This window comes from Chelonoidis abingdonii, chromosome 8 (genome assembly GCF_003597395.2).
Source record: "Chelonoidis abingdonii isolate Lonesome George chromosome 8, CheloAbing_2.0, whole genome shotgun sequence".
Lineage (NCBI taxonomy): Eukaryota > Metazoa > Chordata > Testudines > Testudinidae > Chelonoidis > Chelonoidis abingdonii.
This window is the reverse complement of record NC_133776.1, coordinates 53,200,739-53,210,887: the sequence shown is the minus strand read 5'-3', so window position 1 is coordinate 53,210,887 and position 10,149 is coordinate 53,200,739. Positions and strand designations below refer to the sequence as shown.

Here is a 10,149-nt window from a genome sequence, read left to right as displayed (position 1 = left end):
CCTGGGTGAGATAAGAGAGATTGGATTCACTTCTGGAGCTGCTCTCGGTTTGTTCTGCTGAAATAAAATAGACTGAAAGAAACACTTGACTAGGGAGCTAGTCCGTTCGTATTCATACACAGCTCCTTTGTGTGTGTGTGTGTGTGTTTGTTTCTGAAAAGGAGAGGGCTCCTGGTTTTAAGGATAGAAAATAAGGTGTGGAAATGTAGCCAGCTCTGGAAATGTAGCTCTGTTTTGTAGGGAAATCTCCAAAAAAAAATTTCAAATTTATGTTTTTATTTTGCCTAGTGTGATTGAAGGCTGAGGGACCCCTTTACAATAAGAGCTTTGGGGGAAATAAACGACCTATTATATACATAATGTGCAAATGACTTTATAGAGGTAACAGCAACATACACACGTGCGTGGAACTGATTGTTTTGTGTGTATGATCTGCAGGCACCTAGGGGGGTGTTCCCGAAGCAGTGATAACGGGGGAGATCTGTGCTGTTGCGGGGGGCTGGGGGGAGTGTTTCTCTCACAGTGCTCTCCCTGATGCAGTTGTTTCTTCAAACTCCTTCTGTCCAGGAGGGGCAAGGCGCTAAACTGGGCACTGGGGGGCATAAGATGGGAGCGTCTGGGACAGGAAGGCTTTGCAGTGAATCTACTCTGGCGCAGGGCGGATTGTTTCATTTCAAAGCGGGGCTGTGCACGCTTTGGGAAGCTATGTTCAAAATATAATCTTCATATTCAGTTCAATGGAGTATCCTTATAATTTACGGCACCAAGATAAGGCTGGAGGATGTAATAAAAAAAAATCTGAAGCCGTCCTTTCACACACACACCCCATATTGAATTGCACCTTGGGCAACAGTGCGGAATCCAGAATCTTAACTTCGCTCAACATATGTTTCTAGCAGATAAGTAAACAATCTGGACGTGAAATGAAAATTTTAATTAATGCAGTAATGCTATTACACCTCAAGTGTGCAAATCCCATTGCCTTGCACTGTGACAATGGGTTGGGGGGAGAAACACACACAGACAACAACCACAAGCAAATTCTAATCGGGGTTTGCTTTTCACTCAGCTCCAATTGTTTTCATAGTTTGTTTCCTTTGAATTAATCTCATCTTATATTTCAATAATTACCAGCTACTTATCTCCCCCCTCCCACTTTCTTTCACACGCTCAAAGAGGCTCTTCTCCCTTGTTTCTCTCCTCCTTAATTTGGCATCAACCTGCATTTAATTTCTGGGCGCTTCATGTACAAATATTTGGTTGTTGGAATGTGATCTTTACAGACTCTGCACGTTATTTCTTGTTTAGCTATTCAAATGTGGCGTGTTCAGGAATAATGAAGTATTTTGTTATTTGCCCTAATAAAAAAAGGGCTGGCTTTTCACTTTGATGTTCCTATAAAACAACCCCGGCGTGTGAGAGAATGGAAGAAATGTAGGAGGTAAAATTAAAGAACGAAGGGGGGAAGATAAATTACAGACGCATCCAAAGCATCATCAGGGACTCCTTCTCTCGCTCCAAATTGAAAAGCAGCGACATGTCTGAAGAACTTTAACTTCAGGTGCCGTTTGCAGACTAGAGAACTCTTGTCTCCCTGGCCAGCCTCTTTGCGCTTTTCCCCTCCGCTCCCTTTGTTTGCTTTAACTCCTCAGTCACAATTTTTATCATTCTTCCCTCTCCTGTAGCTTCACTGGATTGCGCCCAAAGTGTCTGTAGGTTTCGCACCTTTTCGCCCCCACTCGCTTTCCGTTGCGCCCCCTTTTCTAATATCTCTATTCCTCCACGTCCTTGTGTAATACCCTTCCACCGGCTCTTTGTTTTAAAGCACAGACTGTCGCTTTCCACACTTTTGAGCTCTTTCTTTGGTTGTTCAGTTTTCCCACCCGTTGTCCCTTTCTCACCTTGACGGCCCCACTTCCCATCTGGATGATACAGAGTCACATTTTTTTCAGGCTCATTCCACAGTTCTAAAGTCTCACGTGTGTGTGTGTGTGTGTGTTGGGGGCGGGGGGGTTGCGTCAATTTCATTCGGTTTAAAAATGAAAGTGCAATGTTTTGCTGATTCTTTCCTTACCCATCATATCCCCCACTTCCACTCCCACCCCATTTTAAAAAGTAACCCACTTGTGGTTGAAAGGGGGAGCAAAGATAAAGAGGAGAGATTGCAGCTTCGATTGCAGGCATTTAGCAAGGTGTCAAAAGACCTCGCTTATTTTAGGTGCGGAAAAAACTTGTGGGATTTTCTAAAATGTTACACTCCTTAAGTACACTCACCTCCCTTCTATGCCTGGATCTTAAAAATCACATCCCATTCAGAGAAAGCTGAGGGCTTACGTTATTTATTTGATTTGTAATCAGAAGACACGTTCTCACCTGCACAACTTTACATCCTACCTTTGAAGTTACTGCAACGGCAAAGCACATGCGTATGTATAATCTAGATAAGGGTTACATATGTAGAACGGACAGCTCAAAATTCTCAGCCTTCCATTGATGGCCGCTATGCATTTTCGCTGTTTAATTATCTAAGAGGTGTGGGGGGAAGAGGGGGTTGTTTTTGTTTCTTGAATTCATGAGGTGTTTAGAACACAGAATGAAGGTATATTTCTGATCACCAGCTTTTAAACAGTGCAATCAAGGACTGTAGCCAGGAGGTCGGGGCTGGAATGAAACCGGAAAATCAGAATTGCAATCTTTTTGATGTTTCAAAGTCTCTTTGAATGGCTTTGATACACTCAATAGCAAATTTACTCTGCTATTATCACTAATAAGCAGAAATAAGTAATATCTCTCAGAGACTTCTTACGGCTTAATGTGTCCTTTAAAATAAAGTTTTTAACACTATGTAATGCTTCTCTGTATATCCTACCTCTCTGGCACACACAGAGCGAAGTTCTTAAACAATTAAGCATTTATACTTGTAACCAAATTAGGGATAGCTACTTTTTTTTCCTACTGATTTCTTTTGGGCGGGTAAGGGAGAAGAAAATTATTTTGACTAGCTACCTGTTCTCGCTCTCTCTCTCTGCTACCAGAACCCTGAACAAAATCAAACGACTCTTCGGGGAGGTTTATTATTGGGCTTTAAAAAAAACACTGGCAAAGAAAACCATTTTAACGCGTTTGTGTGATTCGCTTGACAGCAGGAAAGACGGTGTATGGCAGCAGAAAGAATTACTTAAAATAAGTTACTCCACGAAAACAAACAAAAGAAATCAGCTGGATGAGTCCACTTATCCTTCTGCACTAGGTTACTTGTTAATTTCAAGGCAGCTGGAAAGCAATCGAAACAGTGATAAGTGTTTAAAGCTCAATGCAAGGGCTACTGCCTGACAAAGTCCCTCGTTCACCTGATCTCTTTTTCATTTGCAGGTAGATTTTAAAATGAAACAACTTTGCAGCTCGCTCCTTGCTAGCCCACCCGGGTCTGCTTTTTGGCTGTACTCCGTGCGGGCTATGCAGAGTACTCCCCACCCAAGAAAGAGGTTGAGATCCTTGAGTCGTCCCATCTCCTCTCAATATTCTTTTGGAGCGGGCTGAAGGCGTGGCGTCTAACACCCTTGCAGCCTCTGTGTAATGATTTTATTGCAAGAGGCAGACAGTTGTGGGGGAACAGGTTTGACAAGGAGCAGCATTTTCCACCTCTAGGGAATATCTTTTCTTGGTCTCCTTTTGACATCAAAGTCAGTAATCGGTTCATTTCGGTGTCAGAACGATTATTTAATATGTTTATCTCCACGAGTAAAATAGCTGCACACCTGCAGACGCAGAAGCCAGTTGAAGGGATAATTTGGCTGAGTCAAGGGCGGGGAAATGTGCTGGCGAGGTGAAGAGAGACATGGAAATCGGTGAAAGAGAACAAGAGGAAAGACCGATCTTAAAGCGTTCACCTCTGTAGCTTTTCTACGCGATTTGATGCATCAAGCCAACAAGGGGGTGTTATTTTGCCCAGAATATTTTGCCCAGGCTTATTTCTGTTGGGGGAGGGGACTTACCCCAGTATGCTTTCCTTTAAAACCTCCCCACAGAGCTTCACTTCCCGACACGTTAGGATGGGAAAAGTGGACAATATCTTGACCCTCGACAGTTTTGCCTTGCCCAGCCTAATCCAGCCTACCAGGAAAGGAGTCAATGTCTATGAAAGCCGCAGAGAATCCTGTGGCACCTTATAGACTAACAGACTATAAGGTGCCACAGGATTCTCTGCTGCTTTTACAGATCCAGACTAACACGGCTACCTCTCTGATACTTAATGCCTATGAAAGTCACCAGTGGCTAAGCCTCCATACCGATCTACTTCGGGGGCGGGGGGCTCTGCAAAAATACCCTGGTTTGCTCAGTTCTGTAGGTTGGGGGGGGGCGGGTTTTGCCCTCCTCTTCCGTCTCCTCCCCTTTCTCCTCCAAAGTCTGGTGAGGAGAAGGTAGCAGCAGACTGGGCCCAGCTCTGCCTCAGACCACTGTAAAACTAATCTGGGTAGATGTTAAAGGACACTGAGCTATGAGTGTTATCACAGAGCCTGACAGCAACTGTCAGCTGGGGTTAAATCAGCGAAGGAACCCACCAGGCTCCCAGCTCCTGCCTCTCCTTCTCAGAGCCACGCCGGGCTCCTTTCACTGGGGCTTTCCCTGAGTGTCCCAAAGCACCGTGCCCGTGATTGCAGCCCTAGTCAAGCCAGTTCCCTAATTGTCCTGCTTTGTAAGCGTGCTTTGTCATGCTAAACAAGCGTGATCCAGCCATTCTAACCTTCCCTTTCAAACCCTTTCTCCTCCGGTCTTTTGTCTACCTCCGCCCCATCTCCCATTTATTTATCTATCTATTATTTATATGCTTACCCTTCCATTGAGGCCCCATGTATGTTAATTGTGTTATGCCATTTAATTCTAACTCCGGTCTCAAAAGAGCACTTCATGAGAAAAGCATCTACAACACGGATCGCTTTGCCATTCAGCTCAAACCAGATGGACAACCGCGACTTTTTTTTTTCCAAAATGAAAATCCCTCCCTAACAAAGGGGACCTGATGAATAGCCCCCCAAACACTGCTAATTGCTCAGGACAATATGCTAATCCGCTGTTTTCGGCTTCGGCAGGCTGCTTAGACTGGGTGGTGAAAGTTACAGTGAACACTGCTGGGGGAGAAAAGGACCTGACCGCTGACGAAGGCGGATGCCACACAAGCTCGCAGAGAGAGGGAAAGGGAGACAGACCAAAAAAAGATGTTGACACGTTTAAAGGGGCCGGGCCATTTGGCGAAGCAAGTGACTCGCATCAAAGCAAAACTCCGAGCTGCTCAGAGCTACCTGTGCAGGCCAGTCCCCTTCCCCGACAGGCCACCCAACCACAACGGTTTTGTCCGCAAAAACTTTCTCCTGAAGGAGGCTATTAAAAATACGCGGCGCCGTGGATCTGAAATAGCCACCTTGTTGCCCTGATTCTGTCTATTGTCAATTTCTATTCTTTTCTCCTATAGCCAGGAAACCAGAGGAAATGCCAAGGAGCCTGGTTTTCAAACCTTGGGGAAAGTCCTGACAAGGCAGCTACGTTAGACTTGGCTATGGACTGATATCTCCAATAGATCAGGTACTCCAACCTCTCCCGAAAGCAGATGAGGCACAGCCGTCCTCTCCAGTGTATTACTGAGTCCATTTGTTTCACTGTTAGCAAATCATTGAACATAAGAAGTGGCTATTAAAATCTGTGTAGGCATAAACCAGTCAAAGTGAAACCACAGCAAAAGGCTTTGTAGTTAACAGTGGAGATGAGATTAAAAATTAGGTATCCATATAATCTATAAATGCCCCGATCCTGCCAAAACGCAGGTGAGTAATATTACTCAAGCGAGTAGTCCCACTGAATTCATATAGGGCCCCTCACCCGTGTAGCGTTACTCACCTAAGTTTTTTTTCCCCCGGGATCGGGCCCGAAGGTGCTTTCCTGGCCAGAAGCATCTGAGCTAGTCCTATGCAACTCAGTCTTTTAAGCTTTGCTTTCGTGCTTTTGGGAGGAAGTTTGTCAAAATTGGGATTTTATTCACACCACATGGTTTGCTTGTTTAATGACAGATTGTCTTTATTCAAAATGTCTTTGTTCAACAAATGAACAGGTTAACGAGGTAAAATCCTTCTGGATACATTTTTCAAAGACATGGTTGAAACATATTGAAATTATCATCTTTTTTTTAAAGTCTTATTCTTATTTGTTTATTTAGTTATTTTTACAATTCTACCGCCTGACTTCATACCTGACGCTCTGTCTAAAATGAACTTCGATCTAGTTGCACTGGAGCACACAAATTGAAAGACTATCTGTTTTAAATTAAGCAAACACTATCATATCATGTTGGAAAGAGAAACGTTTCCCTTTTCTGTAACTTTTAAGAGCCTTTTTGACATGAAAAGCAATTTTTACCTATTAGTGCTTGATGGCAAAATATATATATATATATAATATAACACACCGAATCTTGTCTTTTAATGTGCAAAAGGAAATAATAATATTAATAAATACCAGGACTTCAGAAATTCAAGTCCAACTAACAGCAGGTAATATAGAACTCATATACGTTAATATAATAAATAAAACTCAAAACCGTCTAGCCTTTAGTCCAAAAGGGCAGGTCAAGATTTAACACATTTACAGTTCTTAGAGCTTTCTGGACCTAGCTGAGCCTCCAATTCCAGTTTCCCCAGGCTGAGGGAGAAATCTTTGTTTAATTTGACTAGCGAGTCTCTGCGTTCCAAGAGAAGTCTCTGTCTTTCCCCAGGTGCCATCAGATACACTGGCATCATTCTCCCATGCAGGTGGCTTTTTGCTTCTGCAGTTTCTATGTACATGCCCGTGCGTGAATTCAAGTTCTGCCTGCAAACCAAGTCTCGCTTGCGGGTATGTGGGTGTGTTACATGGCAGTCGCATGTGCTGAAGAATAGGGGTCTATTCCAGTCTTGGTCATGCCTGGGAATAATATGTAGGCAACTGGAGGTTGCAAACTGGAAGCCGACCAAGCTGTACAGTTACAGGGCACCACATACCCGGGGTTAGTTGGCGAAGGGTGAGTATGGGTGTGCTGGCTGGGGCAGCTCAAGCTGCCGAACGCCCCGCTCTGGTATCCCAAGGTGGAGGCGTAGGGCAGGGTGCTGGTGGCTAAGGTGTGGGGCACCTCGGTCATCTTCTGGATAGCGCTGGAGCTGAACTGGCTGGGGTCAAGTAAGGAGTAGGGTGCGGAGGTGGGAGGCAGGAAAGCCCTAGCCTTCTCCGGGGAGCTCAGCAGAGCGTCCGTGGCTCCCACGGGCAGCCCGGCCGCCTTTAGCGGGTCTGTGTCGCCCAGGTAAGGCAAAGGGAACACATACCTGTCCTTCTTGAGCAGGTTCTTGGGCTTGCGCCGGGGTCTGTACTTGTAGTCAGGATGCTCCTTCATGTGCTGCGCCCGGAGCCTTTTGGCCTCGTCGATATAGGGTCGTTTCTCAGCCTCCGACAGCAGCTTCCACTCCGCGCCCAGCCGCTTGCTAATCTCCGAGTTGTGCATTTTAGGGTTCTCCTGGGCCATCTTCCGCCTCTGGCCCCGGGACCACACCATGAAGGCGTTCATGGGTCTCTTGATGTGATCGGTCGGCTTGGACATGGTGCTATGGGGTGGGGGTCGCTCTGAGGAGTCACAGCGGGGCTGGGCTCACCTAGCCGACTCGCCTGCCTTGCCGCCCAAAAAGAACCCCAAAACTCTCAGCTGATCATACCAGTTCTCCGGCAAATCCACAGGCAGTTACGGGGGGAGAGGTGTCAACGGAGGAGGAGGGGAGGGGTAAGAAGACAAGAAGGAGAAAAGAAGTGAAAAAAGAAATCCAGGAGCGTCTCGGGTCGGAGTGATCAGTCTCTCAAGTGTTTGTGTGCGGAAAAGAGAGAGAGGGAGGGCTTGCTTTTGTGATGAGATGCTGCTGCCGAAGGTGTCTAGCCCTGCAAAGCACCTGGCTGGGAATGAGGAACAGCCGAGGACCAGGAGCCATAAGCGGTGAAGTTCAAAGGCTAGCCTGCTGCGGACTGCACGCAATCTGACATAATCGCAGGGCGTTCACTCCCTAACCTGAGCGCCCAATCAGCTTGGAGAGAAGAATACCTTAAAAAAAGACAGCCTGAGAGTGAAGAGAAAGGAGGGCAGGCACTAAATACACCGGATTAAAGGGAATGCTTTTGTTAGACGTTGCGCTAATAGCGCCAAATGAAACTCCGCGCGCCTCCTCGCTAGAGTTCCGGGCTGCTGGGGAGAAATGGGACGTACTGTACCAGCCACACAAGAAACGAAAAACAGCCGCGTGTGGGTTTGTAAATCAGGCATCACAAGTCAAATGCAAGGCAGCATTTCCCCCCTTCCTTGCCAACCTCGGGCGCAGCTAGCAGCATTTCTTTCGAAAAATTCAAACCGCCATCTAAATACAGTATATATTATTATGGCTGTTACGAAATACTTGCAAAATATAGGTACATCTATGCACTCACATTCCATGTCTAACGGAAAGCATGCCAATCTACCCCCCCGCCCCAACCTATACACTGTACCTTTATACATCATGTGTCAGCTCCATGTGTACCTGTTCAATATTCATTAGGGGAAGTAAGACAAATGGCAAAAGGGGGTTAATATAAAAGATAAACTAGTGTTTGATTATGGGGAGAATAGTTAACTTTACACTAGCAGTTTAACAAGGCCTTTCTTTCTTTCTTTCTTTCTTTCTTAAGCCTCCAGATTTATTTGAAATTGGAAAAATGAAGTCCGCTAGTTGGATGAATTAGATGAATTGGCGCCGGGATTGGCCCGGTGTCTGGGGTAATAACACTTGGTACCTTGCTTTTGTGCTGCCCGGAGAATGGTCTGTTTCTATTCTCTGGTGGTTTGTGGTTTTTTAAAAATAGGTTATAATTCTTCGGGTAAGGAACACTAAATAACCCTAGGAATCAGGCTGCATGCCTGTTTTCTTTGAATAATTGCCTGCCTAATGTGAAATGCCCTTGGGGGGAATATTTATTAAATGGAAACAATTGTCCCGAGTCCCTGTAGAGACTGGGTTTGTTAAAGGGTTGTTGGCAACTGCACCTGCCAGGGTTAAATGTCTCGTCTAAAATAACGCTTAAGCACCTTCAGTTGTTCCTAAAAGCAGCGTTCAGCTTTAATAATCTATTAAAATAAAATCTAGAGGGGAGAACTCTACCAATCTGATAGCTCTAAATATTTGCTATATTATCTTTCTCTCTCTTTCAATCGACCCTTCCAGACTGGCTAGTCTACGTTCAGTGAAATTCACCAAAAAACCTCTCCACCTCTCACCTCCTTAAAGCCGGGGACATGGAAACACCTAGCGGCAAAGTCTTTAGCCTTTATTTCCACAACAGCCCCCAGTACAAATTGTAACAACGCAAATCGAGCTGCCGATACACGTACTGGGTGCGTATATGGGTTGGAAATAGCTGCGAAGATCAGAGTCTTTAGGGGGTCTCCCCCTCCCATGTTTTCACTGAAATTATAGCCCTGTTCCCTAGTTTCTGTTTTTCCCACACTTGGAGTCTCCAATAAATTAGTTGAATTCAATGTCAGTGCTAAAGCGACGCGGGGAATGATTTAAAGTCCGTTCACCTGTACGGGTTTGCCCAGAGCCCGAGGCGTCACCTGCTACTTAGACTGTACTTGTACATTTAGCAAGATCTGAACAGATTTTTCGTTATACACAGAAATGCGTTGTGCATTTCTCAGGACTCAGAGATTTTTATTTTATTTTTGCTACGAAGCCACGCTGCAAATTAACACGTATTTGGAACGGACACAGGTAGCTGGGACACATTTGTAACATACCACTAATTTTACAGTACACTACATTTCCCCCTAGCCCGGGGCACTCAACATTTGCTCCCCAGTGTATATTTAGAGGCGACATCTGAGCAGCTAGTTCTTGCATATTAAAAAAGGAGTATTTTGAATGCACACAGGAGTATGTATTGGTATTTCTACTCTAATTGCCTCCCGCCACACACCGTCAGCCAAGGGGAATCCCGTAGGTTGTGATTCAAAAGGAAATGGCCCATATCTTATCCTTTTTTTCTTTTGCAACCTTTTGCCCCCTTATTTTATTTATATATATATATATATATATATATATATATATATAT

The 10,149-nt window shown here is 45.0% G+C and overlaps 1 protein-coding gene across 1 annotated transcript; it reads right to left on the bottom strand.

The window, feature by feature from the left end:
• Positions 1–6,557: 6,557 nt before the first annotated feature.
• SOX14 (SRY-box transcription factor 14) lies at positions 6,558–7,974 on the bottom strand. Its single transcript, XM_032772483.2, has one exon. It carries the CDS (start codon positions 7,616–7,618, stop codon positions 6,896–6,898), a length of 723 nt encoding a protein of 240 aa, XP_032628374.1. The 5' UTR covers positions 7,619–7,974; the 3' UTR covers positions 6,558–6,895.
• Between the last annotated feature and the right edge of the window lie 2,175 nt (positions 7,975–10,149).

Bases quoted from the DNA above. Each gene is read 5' to 3' on its own strand.
- SOX14 (XM_032772483.2), bottom strand. From the start codon at position 7,618: ATGTCCAAGCCGACCGATCACATCAAGAGACCCATGAACGCCTTCATG.